At 34.7% G+C, this 20752-nt stretch overlaps 4 protein-coding genes across 5 annotated transcripts; 1 reads left to right on the top strand and 3 right to left on the bottom strand.

The window, feature by feature from the left end:
* Positions 1–1664: 1664 nt before the first annotated feature.
* Positions 1665–2957, top strand: LOC117910838 (probable carboxylesterase 12). The gene has a single exon (XM_034825013.1). It carries the CDS (start codon positions 1769–1771, stop codon positions 2729–2731), a length of 963 nt encoding a protein of 320 aa, XP_034680904.1. The 5' UTR covers positions 1665–1768; the 3' UTR covers positions 2732–2957.
* Positions 2958–4612: 1655 nt separating this feature from the next.
* LOC117911792 (probable carboxylesterase 2) lies at positions 4613–5717 on the bottom strand. Its single transcript, XM_034826209.1, has one exon. The coding sequence runs from the start codon at positions 5682–5684 to the stop codon at positions 4716–4718; it is 969 nt and encodes a 322-aa protein (XP_034682100.1). The 5' UTR covers positions 5685–5717; the 3' UTR covers positions 4613–4715.
* A 4767-nt stretch (positions 5718–10484) lies between these two features.
* Positions 10485–11775, bottom strand: LOC117908819 (probable carboxylesterase 2). The gene has a single exon (XM_034822594.1). The coding sequence runs from the start codon at positions 11623–11625 to the stop codon at positions 10654–10656; it is 972 nt and encodes a 323-aa protein (XP_034678485.1). The 5' UTR covers positions 11626–11775; the 3' UTR covers positions 10485–10653.
* A 4834-nt stretch (positions 11776–16609) lies between these two features.
* On the bottom strand, positions 16610–20617 carry LOC117909341 (probable carboxylesterase 7). Of its 2 annotated transcripts, none has more exons than XM_034823349.1 (3): positions 20215–20617; positions 20017–20154; positions 16610–17684 (listed from the first exon to the last, which is right to left on the bottom strand). In XM_034823349.1, exons 1-3 carry the CDS (start codon positions 20425–20427, stop codon positions 16782–16784), a joined length of 1254 nt encoding a protein of 417 aa, XP_034679240.1. In that variant the 5' UTR covers positions 20428–20617; the 3' UTR covers positions 16610–16781. The 2 variants fall into 2 exon arrangements, with proteins under 2 accessions (XP_034679240.1, XP_034679248.1); XM_034823357.1 differs by having other exon boundaries at positions 20017–20151; positions 20215–20616.
* Between the last annotated feature and the right edge of the window lie 135 nt (positions 20618–20752).

Genomic DNA, 20752 nt, shown 5'->3' with positions numbered 1-20752 from the left:
TAAAAAATAAAAACATATTATTTAAAACCTAAATCCTCATCACAGATACCCATAACCCTCCGGTCAAACACCTATATCAAAGATACCCATTTCTCCATCGATGATAACAGTAGTCCGGCGACTCTGCTCTTGATGTTGCTCAGTTCCATCTCCGGCGGGAACTTGGGCGATCCGAACAAGCAGGCGTGTTTCTTCGACCTCGCCGACGACTCCAAGATGCAGGGTTCTAACTCTCTATTTTTCATTTTTGTGGGTTTTGATCCTCTCATCTGATTTTTTTCCACAATTTCTACTCCAACTCGGGTATCGGTCCGGTACCGGCCATGGTCGAGGCGGATATGACTTGGCCGAGTCATACCGGTCTCGACCGAGATTTTGAACCCTGGTACACAACGTCCATGGAATTGTAAGATTGCGGGTCAAATAGACGAACACCTATATGAGGCCAAACAAACCCCACACCGAGGCCGGAGATCGGATCTGATACCATTTGTAATGGCTTGATTTCTAAGATCGACTCTAATACCATATTTCAACTGTATAGATATTGTCTGCTTTGGACCCAAAATGACTCTCATGACTTAAAAATATATCTATAAGGTTACGAGAAATCCATACTTATATAGTGTCAAAAACTTTTCCCTCTATTCGATGTGGGATGTCACATCTCTATTATATTTTTACATTTGGGTTACCAAATTTTGTGTTCTTGTTTCATACCATTGCAATTTTTAGGGCCATTTGAGGGCCCACAATTTGGAAATTTTAAAAGGTGGGGAAAATATACTTACTTTAACGACCTAAAGGGTCACCAAGTGACAAGTGATGATTAAGCACCAATACCCTTTTCAATTCGTTCACATTACGTCTCCACTTGCCTTAAACTTCCATTAAATTCTCCCCACTATATTTTAATGGAAAATATGTGGAAATTTGGATGCCACAAGCCCAATAAACTTGCTCTTCTCAAGCCATGCCAATCCATATTAAGGCCTTTGACCACAACTAGGAGTGTTTAGAAAGGAAGAGAACATGTACCAATTGCCAATAAGACCGAACGATGGTGATGAGTCGATGGCTAGACACCAACAATATCCTTTTCCTTTTTCTTTGTTCTCACCGAACCCTTGGAAAATCGTTCATTAGCTCTCTCTATTCCAATATGAACACTCAGAAAATGAAAGGACGGGGGAAATAATGACAATGGCTCCGTGGATCACATGGACTCGCAAATGAATTTAAACTTTGTGCTTTGGAAACCTGTTCTAAGGAATCTAGACGTATTCTCACAATCCAGCCATTTTCTGAAGCCCAGTTCTTGGCTCTCCAAAGACTAGTGTGTTATGAGTTAATTCAAGTAGGGTTGTTTAATGTAACTTGAAAGTTTCGGACCTTCCTTGATTTTTAAGGTAATTATTTTTTAATTATTAAAATTATTATTATTATTTATTTTTAGCTTCCGACCTTCCTTGTTAGGCCCATGTTTGTTAGAAAATTTAGGACATGTGAAAGAATTATTATTAATATTTAATTAACATAATTTAAATATATAGCAAATTATAAAATGCCAAAATTTTCACACATTAGTCTTTTTTTTATACTAATATTTATATGGTCAAGATTCAACTACCAACATACCAGACTTTTTTCCCACGAGAACTCTACTTAAATTCTTATATCTGATCACTGATCCAACATACATAGTCTTCTCTCTATCTCTCTGTCTCAACCAGGCCATAAACTTTCGTTTTCTTCTTTTTCTTCAAAAATGGATCCAAAAGCAACTGAAATAGCTCACGATTTTCCACCGTTTCTCCGAGCATACACAGATGGGCGGGTGGAGAGGTTTTTCGGCACCGACGTGGTTCCACCGTCGGTCGATTCTGAAACTGGGGTTTCCACCAAAGACGTTGCGATTGCACCTGAAAGAGGCGTATCTGCGCGTATCTTCAAGCCAAACACCATCAATCCAGACCAGAAGCTCCCTCTGCTGATCTACTACCATGGCGGAGCCCTCTGCCTGGGCTCTCCCTACTGCACCATATACCACAACTACGTCACTTCTCTTGTCGCTGAAGCAAACATCATTGCAGTGTCTGTTGATTACAGACTGGCACCTGAACATCCCGTCCCTGTACCTCATGAAGATTCATGGGCTGCAACCCAGTGGGTGGTTTCCCATAGTCTTGGGCAAGGCCCTGAAGCCTGGCTGAATGATCATTCTGATTTCAAGCGAGTTTTTCTTGCCGGAGACAGCGCCGGAGCCAATATTGCCCACAACATGGCTGCAAGAGCTGGGGTTGAAGGATTGGGTGATGTGAAGCTGTCAGGAATTTGTCTACTTCATCCATATTTCGGCCGGAGAGAAGCTGATTGTGATAGCCGCGGTGACGGTGACAGCCTCGTCGATAAGAAGCCAGGTGTGGATAACAGGTGGCTTTTCGTGTGTCCAACCACGAGCGGGATAAACGACCCAATAATAAACCCGGCATCAGACCAAAATTTACGAAAACTAGGGTGCAGTAAGGTGGTGGTTTGTGTAGCAGAGAAGGATGGACTGAGAAAAAGGGGGTGGTTTTATTATGAGGTATTGGGTAAAAGTGGTTGGGGTGGGGCGTTGGAGATTGTGGAGACGGAAGGAGAAGATCATGTGTTTTATTTGTTCAAGCCTGGTTGTGAGAAGGCTGTGGCTTTGATGAAAAGGCTGGCCTCTTTTATGAATCAAGACTAGGCTCAACGGTTTGTGTTGGGTGATGGCTACATCTTTTGGCCAAATGCGATATGGGGAAGAAGGCCCAAACTTGTATTTGGGATTGGCTGGTTTAATTACCATTTCTTAATATGTATTTGGATAATTTTACCTACCTACTTATTATATCGACGCTTTTATGAATAATATATGTATGCTCCTAAAAAATTTCTAAAGGAAAAAATGAGAAATTTTGAGGGGTTTCACATGGTAGACGTCTTATACACGTGGAGGAAACTTTTAGGAGACCACATACTATGGTCACCCTCGAAAATTCACCATCAAATTTAGGAGTGATTTTGAAAAGTATTTATAATATTTTTAATATTTAAAAAATAAAAAAATTTAAATATTAAAAAAATTAAAAATACTTCTATCAAATGCACACCTTCATTCTTTGGTTTTTTCCTTTTACAACTCATCTTGCATCTTGCTGCTCATAAAGATACGACGGATTCAGCATTTTTCTTTTGGAAAACACAGTATCGTTCAATTATCAAGGTTGCAATTCAACAAATTCATTTATTTTACTTTGTATCTGTTTGGTCTTTGAGAAAAGAACGGAAAAATTACATAGAAGTGCGCTACCACCAACCGACCAAAACTAATGGTTATTATGGTTCAGTGGGAACCTTTCCTCTGTGATAAAAGTTAGTGCAACAGCCAAAGTCATTGAGGTTGGTTATTTTATTCCACTCACCGTGCTTTAGGATTTTTTTTTGAGATTTAGATACCGCTGTTACCCTTCATTAATCACTCACGTTACGTGCTGAATGGATGAAAAAGTAAATATAAAACAATTAAAATGAGTGTAAAGTGGTTTTTTAATATTGTTTTGAAAATTTTTTAATTTTATATTATTTAAGTATTAAAAAGGATAAAAACGTTTTCTAAAATTATTATCAAATGCACTATTAATATATTAAGATTTTTATTCTAAGTAAATTATGTCAAAAAGGCTTTTTAGACTATGATGCGATTTTGTTAAGAAAATTAAATATCCTTTCCAAACTCTTAAAAAAATTGTATTTCTCATTTCCTGGGTTCGTGAAGAAATTTGCATCCCTTCATATGCTGAGGTCTAGTCCGTTGGCACACATGTGATGTTGTATATGGGCATGAAGATCAATGTAGGCATTGAAAAGTAAGATTTTAAAGATAACATGTATAAAATAAATTTATGTATTGTTATTTCAATGGTAGTGAATTTGTATTTTGCGATATTTAATTTCGTAATTTTTATATCTACATAATTTTTAGCAGACAATACAATTTGTTTTAAGGTAAAAATTTCTATCTTGATTGGTTTCTCTTTCTATTTTTGAAATATTAAAAAGATTAAAAATAATAATTTTAGGATAAAAAGAAGTGTTATTCATTCTATTTAGGCATTTCATAATATAGATGTATGAATTTCTAAATCAAATTTTATTCTTAAAAATAATTGAGAACTATTTCTAAGGAGCCTCATATCTATCCTTAATTCCATACATAAAACTAAAAGGGTATCCTAGTTAATTACCATATTACTAGATTAATTAAATACATATGTGATCATATATAATTATTAACAATTTTAAAGAGAAATCATTTTTAATATTTAATTTTTAATTTTTTTTCAAATACTAACTTAATTCTTATAAGAAAATGGGAATTAAAATTCTATTATATAGATTTGATACCCATTGAATTTGCAATCTTGATTCTTAGAAGAAGTGCATGGTTAAAAATATGTCATTTAATGATATATATGATATTGTGGCATGCACAAATGATAAAAGAAAATATAAAAGAATAAAATTAATTAGAGTACAAAATAATGTAACATAAATTAATTAGTATAAAAAAAAAAAGAGATAAAAATTAATGTAAATAAATCTCAATTATTTATTATTTCAATTACGTAAGGTTTTTGCATGAGAGCATGAGAGACATCAACAAACAACCAGAATCACAATATCTATGATCAATTGAAATTCTGGGGATTCAAGAACAAAGCCATTCGTTTGCGCATAGCCACGGCCTTTTCGCAGGTGGGTTTGAAGATATGAAAAACATGGTCCTCTGCTTCAGCCTCCGTCAAGTCCACAACACCATCCCACCCAGACTTCCCCAACGTCTCATAGTAAAACCACCCTCTATCCCTCAACATATCCTTTTCAGCCAGAAAAATCAGAACCTTTTGGCAGCCCAAGCTCCCCAGTTGCGGATCAGTCGCCGGATTTATCAGGGGGTCGTCGCACCCACTCGACGTCGGACACACGAAATGCCACAGAGTATCCACGCGAGCCTTCTTCTGCAGGTCGTTCATCTCTGAGCCTATTGGGTCTTTGCCCCAGAAATATGGATGAACCAGAATGATTCCTGAGACCTTGACGCTACCCAGTTCGTTGACTCGAGTCCCGGCTCGTATGGCCATGTTGTGGGCGAGGTTTGCTCCGGCATCGTCGCCGGCGAGGAAGAGGTGGTTGAAATCGGCGTGGTCGTTGAGCCAAGGCTCTAGGCCTTGGCTGTTAGAGTGGGAAACGACCCATTTAAATGCAGTCCAGCAATCGTCGTACGCAGCAGGGAGAGGGTCTTCTGGGGCTCTTCTGTAATTGACGGAGACGGCGACGACGTTACCTTCGGCGACGAGGGAGTCCAGATAGTTGTGATATGTGGGAGAAGAGGAGGTTTCGATGCAGAAACCTCCGCCGTGGAAGTAGATTAAAAGGGGTAGCTTCTGAGATGGGTAAGTGATTTTAGGGATGTAAAGCCTGGCGGAGATGCCAGTTTCTGGTTCAATCACGATGTCTTTGGAGTGGACGCCGTTCTCGACATTGAGAGAAGGCGGAACGGTGTCGTTTCCTAGGAACCTCTCTATTCTACCATCCTTGAAAACTCGGAGAAAAGGTGGGAAATTGAAGGTCAGTTCAGAATTGTCGCTTGAATCCATTGAAGAAAAAACAATAAGCTGACCCTAAAAATGATGGCGTTTTCTTCTGATTTATACATAATTTTGAGCTATGAAACTGAAAAGGGAGGTAACTTTGATCGGTGGACGCAATTTTTAAAGCGATAAATGCGTTTTGTCGTGCATTTGGATGGTTGGAAATTATATGCACTCTCAGCTAGCCTCATTTTTTTTTTTTCCCTTTTAATATTTAAACAAGGTTAAGTGAAGAGAGAAATTAAAGATGGACGTGTAACACAAATTACCCTCTAATGATGAAAATTTAAACAGCATAGGATCACATGTTGACATTTAAGCATGCATTGAACGGCAAAAACAGAAACGTTCACCTTGGTTAATTCCGTGAAAGGTCATTTCTTCCTCTTTTCTGGTATTCAGGAAGCTCCTCTAGTGCTTGATGATGTGAGAATTACGGGTTAATGAGCTATTCCCTTCTACACCCAGATTCAGTCCAAAACGAGAGTGCGTGCTCTCTTTGAGCCAAAGGAGGAAGGAGCAGGGAGCTTACTTAGAGAGAGAGTCCTTCCTTTTCTTTTATATATATATATATATATATTCATATATATATCACACACATTATTTGGACCACCACTTGACTTAATGGACCAGTCAAGTGAATTAGGGTGAGCCCATAAAAAATCAAGCAACAATATGTGTCCAGTCCCATTATGGATCACAATGCAAAAATAAATAACACTGATTTATGACATTATTAAATTGATTATGTAAGTCCACACATAAAAATTCCAACAATCTCCCACTTGGACTACATAATCAAACATTACAACATACACATAATCATAAATCAATGTCCCATAGAATCTCATCAAAATAAATAATCAAAAGCAATCATACATGCTTCATTGCTTGATTCACAGGGAAAAATATACAATAGTAGCAATCCTTCCAACAATACCATAATATTATAATACCAAAAAAATGGCTCCCACTAACTTAATACAACCTAGGCTTCCAACAACCCCATTTGAGATACATGTTCATGAAATGCAATTATGGGTAAGCCTTTTGTTAATGGATCCGCCAACATACTTTTTGTAGACATGTGTTCAATATCAACAAGAGACTCTGCCACTTTCTCCTTAACAAAATAGAACTTTACATCAATATGTTTGGAGCGAGAAATACTTCTAGCGTTCTTGGAGAAAGCAACTGCTGCGGAATTATCACAAAATAATTTCAGCGGTCTAGAAATGGAGTCAACAACTCCCAAAGCTGAAATAAAATTCCGCATCCACATAGCATGACAACAAGCCTCATAACATGCCACATACTCTGCCTCCATAGTTGAGGATGCTGTAAGTGTCTGCTTGACACTTTTCCAAGATACAGCTCCTCCTGCCATCATAAAAATATAGCTCGTAGTGGATTTCTTATCATCTATGCAGCCAGCAAAATCAGCATCACAAAACCCAACTACATCAAGTAAGCTGGTGTACTGATATGTCAACATTAAGTCCTTAGTTCCTTGCAAATACCTAAGGACCTTCTTAGCTGCTTTCCAATGTTAACTCCCAGAATTGCTCAAGTACCTACCCAACATGCCCACAATAAAAGCAATATCATGGCGTGTACATACTTGAGCATACATAAGGCTGCCCACCACAGATGAATAAGGAATGGTCTTCATTTCCTCTCTCTCATCATCATTTTGAGAATACTGAGCCTTTGAAAAGTTATCACCCTTCACAATTGGCGCTCTAGTAGAACTACAGTTGTACATATTGAACCTCTTCAATATTTTCTCAATATAGGTTCTTTGAGACAATTTAAGCACTCCATTATCCCTATCACGAAGAATTTTTATGCCCAAAACATAATAAACCTCACCAAGATCCTTCATTTCAAAATGGGTTGATAGCATGTGCTTTGTCTTAAACAACAAGTCAGGATCATTTGTGCGAGTAGTATATCATCAACATATAAAACAAGAAATATGTAACTACTCCCACTGACCCTCAAATATATGCATCTGTCAACTGTATTCTCATTAAAGCCATTTTGGGTGATAATCTTATCAAACTTCAGATACCACTAGATCTTTCATCAACAGAGCTCACATCTTCAAAATATACAACCCTGTCTGATTCAATGATCCTGGTGGTATGAAATGAACAATAAAATCTGGAACCCCTTGATCCAATGCAATAGCCAACAAAGAAACCACTAATGGTTTTAGGATCAAGTTTCTTTGACTGTGGGTTATAGGGCCTAACCTCAGCCTTACATCCCCAAACATGGAAATGGTGAAGGCTAGGTTTCTTTCCTGACCATAGCTCATAAGGTGTCTTAGGCACAGACTTACTGGGCACTTGATTCAAAATATATGCCGTAGTCCTTAAGGCTCTTCACCCCACAAAAAATTTTGGTAAGGAGGAATGATGGCAGACAATTGCAGAGTAATACCAGGATTGCTAGTAGCTGGAAAATAGCAAAATTAAGCAATATGCATGTTACTACAAAATCATGCATTTGCTAGTTTCCAGAATTTATCAATTTAGCAATAGCTTGGAATTTTGAAAATTCCACGACGGTAAGGACAACCAATTAAATATCACAACCAAGATGCACTAATTTTATTACCGAAAGGGCAAAGAAAATTAGTACGGTTCATAATATAAAATTAATTTCCTTCACCAATCCAAGCATCCTACCAAATATTATAATCATTGATAGGACAATCACAATACCCGTATGGACCTTGGTTATCACAATAATAAAACAATCAAAAGAGGGAGATAAAATATTTCAACAAAGACAATTTGACACATATAGGATCACGATAGGCAACCACACATATGTTCACTATTGTCATGATAAACTAAAATATTCAATTTGCACAACTTGACACACTTGGAATTGCGATAGGCAATCACACAAGTGTTATAAATTGCCACAATAAATTCAAATAGTTAACAAAATTGACATAGGACAACATTATTGATATAAGGAAAAAAAATACCATAAAGAACAATAATAATAATAATTGTCCCAATAAAGTCAAATTTTAACAATTGCATAATAATTCTAACATAAGCATAATCAATCCAAGAATACCAAGGCAACAAACAAAAAAAAAAATTTTGGTTTTTTTTTTTTTTTATGACGTCATGATGACGTCATCACATCACTATTCATCTCCTTCTCCAGCTGAACACGGCCTGGTGCAGGAGAAAAAAAAATTTTCCTTTTTCGGCCAAAATTTTGGGCATTTTCCGACAAAAAACGCTTAGATTTCCTTCCTCAAACATCAAACCTTCAATCTAATCCCAAAATTTGCACAAAAAACGCATAATAGGAAGAACCAAAGCAAGCCCTAATTCTCGAAATCCCACCAAACAAGCTCCAAAAATCAAATAAAATGATGGGTTTTGCTCCAAACAATATTCTCTACAAGTTTCCAACAACAATCAGGCTTGAAAACAGAGAATTAACATCAAACGAGAAATAAAAATTCCAAAAAAATGGCTTCCACAATAGGAAACGGGAAACCCAAAAATTAACCCAAAATTGCAGCTCAAATGTCATCCATGCTCGCTCTGATACCAATTGATGAAAATTTAAACAGCATAGGATCACATGTTGACATTTAAGCATGCATTGAACGGCAAAAACGGAAACGTTCACCTTGGTTAATTCCGTGAAAGGCCATTTCTTCCTCTTTTCTGGTATTCAGGAAGCTCCTCTAGTGCTTGATGATGTGAGAATTACGGGTTAATGAGCTCTTCCCTTCTACACCCAGATTCAGTCCAAAACGAGAGTGCGTGCTCTCTTTGAGCCAAAGGAAGAAGGAGCAGGGAGCTTACTTAGAGAGAGAGTCCTTCCTTTTCTTTTATATATATATATATATTCATATATATATCACACACATTATTTGGACCACCACTTGACTTAATGGGTCAGTCAAGTGAATTAGGGTGAGCCCATAAAAAATCAAGCAACAATATGTGTCCAGTCCCATTATGGATCACAATGCAAAAATAAATAACACTGATTTATGACATTATTAAATTGATTATGTAAGTCCACACATAAAAATTCCAACATCTAATCCTCAAAATTCAAACATGGAATTTCCTTTCTCTTTCCACAATCCAAACCACCTTGTCTATCTTCCTCTTTTGTCACTCATTCTCCCTTCCACTTATCCATTTCAACGCAAATAATCAATTCAAAACCTATAGATTTTTACTTAGTAAAAACAAAAAGGAAAAAACAAAATTATTAAGTTACCACAGACATTTTATGTTTCCTTATTCTTATTTTAATTAATTTATTTATTTGATGATTCAAAGACTTAGGTGATATTTGTTTTTTTACTTAATTCTAAATAGAATCTTAATGTTTAATAGTATTAAATATTAGATTGTTTGTTTTGTAGTATTTTATTTATATTAAGTATTAAAAAATAAGAAAAAATCAATATGTTATTTTTCCTATTTAAAAAAAATTACATATTTTGGTTTTTTATATTTAGTAAAAAGTTTATAATGAGTCATAAAAAAGTAGAAAAACAAACTACCTAAATTCTAAAAATAAATTACTTTCAGCAAAAAAAACAAAAAAAACAATCACCACCTTGTAAAACCACATTCAATCAAGTTTTAATGTATCTTCTTGGGAGCTATACATGCTTTGAAAATATTAATATAACATCTAGGATTTCAATTTTCAACATATTGAGCTAGTTGTAGCCACGTGTGAATGGGAAGAGATATGGCCAACAAACAAGCAAGTTAACCCTTTGGTAAATATACATATAGATACAAGTAAAATATTATACTACTAGACTCATGAAAGTGCTAAAATAGAATTATATATACATACAAAATATAATAGAAAGAGATGCCAAAACGAAGTTAATAATCAAGAGCTGAAAGCATGAGATAGATCCAAAGAAATCGACAAAGAACAAACGACAAGATCACAATAGCTACGAATTGCACTGAGCCATATTCAAGAACATAGCCATGTGTTTGAGCATGGCCACAGCCTTGTCGCAAGTGGGGTTGAAGAGATGAAACACATGGTCCTCTCCCTCAGCCTCCATCACCTCCACAACACCACTCCACCCACTCTTCCCCAACGTCTCATGATAAAACCACCCTCTATCCCTTAACGTATCCTTCTCAGCCACAAAAACAAGTACTCTTTGGCAACCCAAGCTGGCCAGTTTCGGATCAGTCGCGGGATTTATCAGCGGGTCGTCGCACCCACTCGTCGTCGGACACACGAAAAGCCATAGAGAATCCACGAGACCCTTCTTCTGCAGGTCTTTCACCTCTGCGCCAACTGGGTCTTTGCCCCAGAAATATGGGTGAATCAGAATAATTCCTGAGACCTTCACGCTGCCCAATTCGTGGCCTCGAGTCCCGGCGCGTATGGCCATGTTGTGGGAGAGATTTGCCCCAGCACTATCGCCGGCGAAGAAGAGGCGGTCGAGATCGGCGTAGTCGTTGAGCCACGGCTCTGGGCCTTGGCTGTTGGAATGGGAAACTACCCACTTGACTGCGGCCCAGCAATCGTCGTAGGCAACCGGGAGAGGGTGCTCCGGGGCTCTTCTGTACTCGATGGAGACGGCGACGACGTTGGCTTCAGCAACGAGGAAGTCCAGATAGTTGTGATATGTAGGAGAAGAGGACGTTTCGATGCAGAAAGCTCCTCCATGGAAGTAGACTAAAAGAGGGAGTTTCTGAGATTGGTCGTTGATTTTAGGGATGTAAAGCCTAGCGGAAACGCCAGTTTCTGGTTCAATCACGATATCCTTGGAGTTGACGCCGGTTTCAATATTGAGAGAGGGCGGAACGGAGTCGGTTCCCACGAACCTCTCTACTTTCCCGTCCTTGAAAACTCGGAGAAAGGGTGGGAAATTGAAGGAAAGTTCAGGATTCGTGTTTGAATCCATCGAAGAATAAAAGAAAGAACAGATAGGCCTAAAGATAGTGGCCTTTTCTTCTGGTTTATATATATATAACTTTGAGAGCTATGCAGATGGGAAAGAGATGAATTTTGACTGGTGAATGGATTCTTAAAGCGATAAATGCGCTTCGTTGTATGTGTTTGGATGGCTAGAAAATTTTACAAGGAAGCGGCCTGGCCCCCACCCGATACTTTATTAGAAAAACATAAAATAAAAAAAAGGAAAATGTGTTTTTTTCAACCAAATATGATGGCCGAAGTTTAATGCTCTGAACAATTGTGAAATGGGTTTTATCCCTTATCAATTACATGGTTCTTGGAAAAAAAAAACCTATAAAAGAAATGATTTTTTTTATGAAAAATATCAAAAAAAATAAAATATAATTAAAATTAATTAAAAAAATTATATATTTTTAAATTATTTAATTATTATATTAATGAATTAAAATTAATAAAATAATTTTAAATTAATAAAAAAATAATTTATCGATTTTTACTATATTTTTTATTTTTTTATATTTTTTATATTTTCTTTTAATTTTTGACAACCAAACATGATCCAAAGAATATTCCTTCTGAAATAGGAGAAGAAAATTGTAAGCAATGATGTCATACTGTCACACCATTACCTTTATCATTTTACTTAATTGTAAGTGTCCATTAAACTGTCACATTTTTGCCGAGACTTTATAGTATTTTTTTTTCTATAAAAATTGTTTTTAATTTTATGAGAAGAAACCTAAGTGGGGTAGGCCATGCATCATTAGAAAGAAAAATTATTAAGTTTTTGATAGAAAGAAACTCCCTAAACATCCCATGTGAACGACAAGTACTCGTGATTTTGTCTATTAGCGGAGCCAACCGAGGCTCACGGGGGACACATGGCCCCCTAAAAAAATAAATCATAATAATTTCCCATTTTTTACCCCTTAAAACAATTCTTTTATTTATGCACTTCTAGAGTACATTCCCAGCTTTCCCACTGATTTTGTAACATGGTAAATTAAATAAATAGTTGGCCGGTATAAATATCATTGATTTTGGGGTTGTTCTTTGTACCCACTCTTTATTTTGGGTTACCTACTCACATTTGACCCAATAATAAAATGACATATATAAAGTACATGTTATTAAAAAGTTTATAAAAACTTATCAAATCGGTGAAGATGACCTATTGATAATAAATAATCATATGTATTTTATACACATCTAAATATTATAATTTTTTTTATAATTTATTATTAAATATAAAATATAATTTGATATTTAATGAACTAGATAATTGTATTTAAAAAAAGAAAATCCTACCAACTATCCTTATACTCTTATTATTCATATATACAAAAAGAATACTAATTTAATATGAAAATTAAATAGTTTCAACTATCATATTACGAAATATGTAATATGTGTTTTAATAAATCAAATTTAAAGATCAAGTTTGAAACTTTTTGAAGGAGAAAATTTAAAATTTGTATTATATAAAGAAGATAAAGGATTTCAAGTGATTACAAGTGTCAAAGGTAATATTTGATATTTTTTTATTTAAATATACATTTTGTAGGTAGAAATGCGATGTTAAATAATGAATATGTAATGATTTATAAAATTTAAATTTTAGAATTTTTATGAGTTTATTATTAAATTTTGTTATCAAATTGTTATTAATATTTTTATATCATTTTTTTGTGTATTCATAGATTAAATTTGAAGATGAAGTTTTATATGTTTTGAAAAAGACATTATATGAAGGATGTTAAGTGATTACAAGTGTTAAAAGGTAACATTTGATATATTTTTTTCATTTAAATATAATTGTTGTAGGTTTAAATGACATTTAAATATATAATGATTTATAACATTTAGACTTTTGAATTTTTTTATGAGTTATTATTAATCAAATTGAGACCATTTAGTCATTTGTTATGAAATTGTCATCAATATTTTTATATTATTATTTTGTGTATTTGTAGATTAAATTTGAAGATGAAGTTTTATATATCTTGAAGAAGGAAAACAATGTGAGAGGGGTACGAAAATTGTGAGAGATGGTATGAACAATGTGAGATGGGGTACGAACTTTGTGAGATGAGGTACGGATTTTGTGAGAACTTGTACGAACTTTGTAAGAGATAGTACAAACTTTGTAAGAGATAGTACGAACTTTATAAGATATTATACGAATTTTGTGAGATAGTGTACGATCTTTGTGAGAAAGGGTTCCAACTTTATGAGAATGTGTACGAACTTTGTGATATGGGGTACAAATTTTGTGATAGATTGTACGGACTACTTGAGAGAGTAGATACAAACTTTGTGAGATGGGGTACAAACTCTGTGATATGGGGTATGAATTTTGTGAGAGATGATACGAACTTTATGAGTGATAATACAAACTTTGTGAGAGAGGGTATGAACTTTTTAAGATGGGGTACGAACTTTGTGAGGGTATGAACATTATAAGATGTGGTACAAACTTTGTGAGATGGGGTACGAACTTTGTGAGATGATACAAACTTTGTGAGAGAGAGTACGAACTTTATGATTGATGATACAAACTTTGTGAGAAGAAATACAAACTTTGTGATATAGGATACGAACTTTATAAGAGATGGTATAAATTTTGTAAGAGAATGTATGAACTTTATGAGATGAGTTATGAACATTGTGAGATGATGTACGAATATTGTGAGATGTGGTACGAATTTTGTGAGAAGAGGTACGAAACTTTTGTACTTTTTGTGCAAGATTTTATACTTTTTAGATAAAAATTTCTAATTTTTTTTTTAAAAATAAATTTATCTAATATTTGAATTTCAAATTATTTTATAAATAATTAGAATTATTAATAAATCCAATATATTAAATTCCCAATAATTTTTTTATTTAAAATATATTTATGTGTAAAAATGAATGAATAAATTTATTCAAAATGAATTTGGTATGCGACTTTTTAATATCAATTTTAACAATTTTAAGTTTCATGACCTTCTAATATTAATTGCATCGATTTTGTGCTTCAAATTATTTTTAAAAAATTAAGAAATTCTATAAATTAAGTGTTTATTATTTTGAAATTTATTTGTATAAAGAAAAAAATTATAGAAGTCAAAGAAAAAAAATGTGTGTAATTAAAAAAAATAAAAGAATCGCATTTGAATATTTTCTGTAGTAGTTGATGGAAAGAATGAAAAAAAGAAAGAGATTGTATTTTATTTTTTTACTGGCCTGGGAATTTCCCCACAATCCCAACTTGTTAAAACCCCCACACCACCAGCAAAACCAGATCAAACTCCCATCTCTACAAGCATCTCATATTTTTCTCCACAATGTGTTTTCTTCCCTCATTTTCCCACATCAGAGGTTTCCCAAGAAAACCCAGCTCGCAAAACCCCTAAAACAGCAAGAACATGCAGCTACAAAGTACACAGATCCAAATCAACTCACCCAAAACCCACACTCAAGGAAAAAAGAGAAAATACCCATCAACAAAAAAAAACAAACAAACAAACAAAAAAATCACCAAAACCCCTCAACATTATCCAAGAACACACAAAACCATTGGGAAGAGGCCATACTAGTTTCAGAGAAAAACAGCACTCTTATCACAAGTTTACTGACGACCTGTAGCTTATTTCTTTTTAAAAAAAAAAATACATAAGCCAGTTGGACGGTTCGGATTGAACCACCAACATCCAATGGCCAAGAATATTTTTTCGGTAGTTACCGAAGTGGTCCCGTATAATTTTCCTAAAAGAAAAGGAAAATGAAGTAGTGACACTGATGTGGATGTAACACTAAAGCAATTGATATAACGTGGACCTGAATAATCAATGCACGTGTTTGTGGTCAGAAAAACTGACGTACATGCTGACGTTTCATAAAATACAACCGATTTTTTTTTTAAAAAAAAAAACCGGACCAATTTTGAAAGTATTGCAAATTTGACGGCCAAGTTTTTGCACAATCCGGACCAGAAGCCCAGTAACAAAATTAATCCGCTCCAGCCGTCCAAAAACAGTGATTCATAGATATTTCCATTTTTGCCCTTGAGAACCAAACAAACCCTCACGGTTGGGAAGCCCCCATATCCTATGAAATTCTAGGGCGATTAAGGGCTACAATGGTACATACACAGCCCATCAATTGACCTTGATTTTGTTTTTTCATAAGAAAAAATCTCAATAGGGTCTTATGAAAACTCTCCATACATGACTCTTTCCTATTCATTCCAGAGATGTAGGACCAAGTCTACCCTTTAGGACTAGCATCTTTGCCGACATACTTCCAATTCAAGATTAGACTTTGATACCACTTGTACAAAAAAGTTAATAATAGAACATTCATATATAGGGTTTTTAATGGAAAAACATTGTTCTACTTTTTTTTATTTATTATTATTTTATTTATATTTTTTGAATTCAATTATATATTAACACTCAAGTCTAATTGTTTAAATATAAAGATCTAAATTAATTTGCTCAGCCCATAAAAAATTTTCCAATAACTTAAACCCAATCTAAAATTAAAATCCAATTATATTTAAATAGTCCATCTTTTAAATAATTAAATTACTAATTTACATAAACTTTGGATTAAAGTGCTAGATCTTCGTTAACCTCTCCAAGATAGGTTGAGGTTTTTTTCTAAAGAAAAAATCAATTTAAAAATTGCAAAAACCATGGGAGAGCTTGGTTGAAATGGTTCAGAATTTCAAAATTATATGGTGTTTGTTTTTTTACTTAAAAAATATTAGGTTGTTTATTTTTGTAATATTTTATTTAAATGAAGTATTAAAAAGTAAAGAAAAATCAATATATTATTTTTTTATATTTAAAAAAAAATTACGTATTCTGATTTTTTCTATTTAATAAAAAAAATTTAATAAACCATAAAAAAAATAGAAAAACAAACAATGTAAATTCTAAAAACAAATTGTTTTCACTAAAAAGTCAAAAAAACAAACATCGTCTAGTAAGGATCAATATGAAGGCATTTCCAATTAAAAAATTAAACTCCTAATACAACATAATAAGATAAGCAGAGTATATATGTTAAGATCAATTATTTGCTAAGATCATTGAAGTTAACAGGGATAAACCAGGAAAATCCATGCTACTAGCCACATTCAGCTCCGGCCAACTAATCTTTATTGATGAAAGACTCGAACCTAGCGATAAGATCGACGGTCTGATCACCTGTGAGGTTGTCCAAATGGAATCCATGCTCCTCTCCGTGATTCTCCACAATCTCCACCGTCCCTTTCCATCCACTCTTCTTCAAATCCTCATAGTATCTCCATCCTATTTCTCTTAAATGATCCTTCTCCGCCACGAAAATCAGCACCCTCTCACACCTTAATCTAGCCAGATCCTCTGCAGCCGGTTTCAGTCTAGGGTCTTCCAACCCACTGTTGGTTGGACACATGTACAGCCACATCTCATCATCAACTGTCCCTCCAAAGTAAGGATGAACCAAAACCACTCCCACCACCTTTGCACCCGGCAACTCGATCGAACCGACCCGAACCGCTAATGTGTGTGCGATGTTCCCGCCGGCACTGTCTCCGGCGATGAAAACCCGGTTCATATCCGCGTGGCTGTTCAACCACGGCTCAGGACCATTCCCATCAGCGTGGGACGCTACCCACCGGAGCGCCGCCCACGAATCGTCGTAACAAGCTGGGATCGGGTTCTCTGGCGCTAGTCTGTACTCGACTGAGACGCCAATGACGTTGGCTTCGGCCACCAGGGACTTGAGATAGCTGTCGTAGGAAGGAGAGAAGGCAGACAAGAAGGAGAAGCCGCCACCATGGATGTAGAACAGGAGAGGGAGCTTTTTACCTGGGTCGTCGATTTTGGGGAGGAACAACCGGACTGAGACGCCGGTTTCGGAGGAAACGGCGACATCCTTAGAGCGAACACCAGTTTGAGGGTGGTCGGAGGAGGGGATTTTATCAGTGGGGTGATACTTGTGAACACGACCATCTTTGTAAACTCGGAAGAAGCGGCAGTCATAGGCAACGTCGGCATGGCCGGACTCCATCTGGGGAGACGGTGAAGAAAGAAAGAAGGAAAAGAATGAGGAGAGTGTGTGGTGAGAATGAAAGTTTCTATTATGACACACAGGTCATCCGGTTTGGAAAATTAGAGACAGACATGAGTCGTCGTGTGATAAAGTGAAGGGTGCCGCCCGTCGTGACATAAAAATTAGGGGCCACTTCAGATTAGTTCACATCAACAATAAAAGTTGAATGAACCCACGTTTTAAAATTATTTGGGATTGTGACTTTGAAAAATTATTTCACTCCTAAATCTTTTCTCCAAAGTGTTTTTCAAAGGGATGATTTCTAACCTAATTAGATTTGATAATATTTATCTTGCAAGTGTTTTCAATGAAGGTATTGCCTTTGAAAATATTTTTAAAAATAATATAAATAAATTTATAATTTTTTAAAATATTTTTAAATTTTGAATTTACTTCACAATCTTCCCGTCCCGTGATTTTTTGGGAACTCGACAATAATTCTCTTTTCAAAGTTGAATTAGTGATTTTTCCTAGTCTTATTTATATAATTCATGAAAGTATTCATTTATTATAAGTACCATGACACAACTTGTATATTCCGTCATAAAAATTGTCAAAAATAATATTAATATTCTTACAATCCTTTCAACCTCTTTAATATTTTCAATTTATAAAATATTATTCAATTATTCTATGATTTAATTTTCAATAATAGGATAAACTTTTAATCTTACAATTGTTTAAAATTTTATTATAAAATATTTTATCATTTGTGAAATATATAAAATTTTACTTTAATTAGTTTAATTACATTTTTTTCAATTATAATATAAAATTGATAAAATTTATATAAACTAGTCAACTTTTTGTTTACCATTAATATAATTTTAATGTCTAAATTTCACCACAAACACTACATAATAAAATCAATCATCTATTAATGACCATCAAAACTTTTGGTCCTCATTCTTTCTATAGTATATTCTCAATAATCACACATATTTCTTAAGGGAAAAGACAAACTCAATCACTTGTTGAATTAGTGTCACTAAAAGATGATCCAAAACTTTCTTGGGATGAAATGGACTCAATGAATATGTTCTAAGTTCTAACTATGTATTCAAATAAAGGAATCAATGGCATCCTTGAATGATGGACTCTCAATCATATGGGTTAAAAGGGGGAGACAGAGCATAATATTGGACAGTCCAACCAGTGAAGTGTCTGCTTTTGTTGTTTCGGACCCTTAAAGTGGTACAATCCCTAGCACAAATTCTAGTAGAGGAAAGGTTATTTTGTCATATTAGAAAACCCTTACTATCACATGTGCACCAAAGCCTATAAGTAGGGTGAATGTAAGGTCATTTTAAGGGATCGTTTGGCTAATATTTGGACCATGAGAGTAATTATAGAGGCTACAACTAGCACCTTTCGCCCTAAATTATTTTTATCATTTACTAACTGCCTCTAAGAAGAGCTTGCAGTCCCATTTGCCTTTTTTATTAAAAATGTTTTTTCTTAAAAAAAATATTTTTTAGACATTTTTTAACTTTTTTTAAAGTGTCTTTAAAATTTTATTAAATATTTGGTTTTCTTTTTAAAAATGCTTTTTAAATTTGAAGTGTTTATCGATTTTATTTTTATTTAAAAAAACACTTTTTAAATTAAAAATAATTTTTAAAAATATTATAAAAATTGACTATTATAATATGTTTAATAATGATTTTAAGAAATATTTTTAGTCTTTTTAACATTTATAAAAATTTTATATTTTGAGTATTAAAGATATTAAAAATGCTTCTTAGAATTATTGTAAAAACACAATCTTAGTAGCGATTCTATCAAACATTATACCACTCAATTCCAAAAAAATATTTGCCTTACCTCCCTACGGAAAGATGAAATCCCAAATTTATCATCGTACTTAAGACTAAGCCTTCTTAGATTGATCTAATATTCCCCTACTTTTCCAACATTACATCGCTCGAGAGCACGAGAAGCAAGCACACGAACTACATATTCAAACAAGCCATTTTTCTATCGTAGACGCTAAGTTTACCATATCCTTCTCTAAGTCTTATTCTATCATAAACTGCTATATGGAGTTACAAAAGCCACTACAGTAGGGTAAAAAAATAGAATATTTTATTTGTAGACAAAGTTAAAATAGTGTTCAAGTATTCAATCATGCCAGAGAAATTATTTTAATTTTTTTTTTGGGATATAAGAAAAATAAAATACTAGTCATCCTATTCTACATTTGAAATTTTACGGATATGATTCGGACGAACCCAACCCGATCACACCCGTTTGGAACGGATCGGGTCATTGATGAATGAAGTGAACATACCTCTTCGTCGTCTTCCTGCGACTGAGTGGAAAAGGATCTGAATGCTGCTGTTTGACATACTCTCAAGTCCCTCTTCCAACACTTTCTATCGCGAAATGCGTAGCTCTTTTCTTCTCTTAATCCACCAGCACTCTTCTGCTGAGAAATAGATATCAGAAGAGGAAGAAGAGAGAGAGAGAGAGAGAATTAGGGTTTCACCTGTTTGTTAATTTTGTTAGGTGGGATCGAAGATCTCTTTCTGTAATTGATTGCATTCGGTGCGACCATACAATGGGACCTCTGATTGATGGCAGTGGGAGTCACTGTAGAAATGGATCTGCGTAAGATGGGGGATTGGCATGGGAAGGGAGTGGGATAGCGATACGAGGAGAAGACCGAAGAGAACCAACACCTGGGGGCTGAAATCGCCATTGAAGACAAGGACGAGCACTGAGAAGTTGAGAGGAACGAGAAATTCAAAATTTCAGACTGTAAAATTCTCTTGTATTGCGTTGCGAACCGTTCAAATATATATTTTCCTATGCATAAAAACCCCCAAACCCGTCTGAAAGTCGGGTTGTTGTAGAGTAGGGTTTACAAATCAATGATTGGCATGGCGAAAAGTCATTAGTTTTAATTTTTTCAATTAAATATATATATGTATACCACGCTCGATTTGCCTGTGATGTCCTCTATGGTGTTTCTTTGTTCCCTTTTATGGGCATTGAAAATTGTTGTAAGGAACCATGGGGCTTCT

The sequence above is a fragment of the Vitis riparia genome, chromosome 3, assembly GCF_004353265.1.
Source record: "Vitis riparia cultivar Riparia Gloire de Montpellier isolate 1030 chromosome 3, EGFV_Vit.rip_1.0, whole genome shotgun sequence".
Taxonomy (NCBI): Eukaryota; Viridiplantae; Streptophyta; class Magnoliopsida; order Vitales; family Vitaceae; genus Vitis; species Vitis riparia.
The sequence above is the reverse complement of the archived record's forward strand: the minus strand, read 5'-3'. Positions and strand labels throughout refer to the sequence as shown.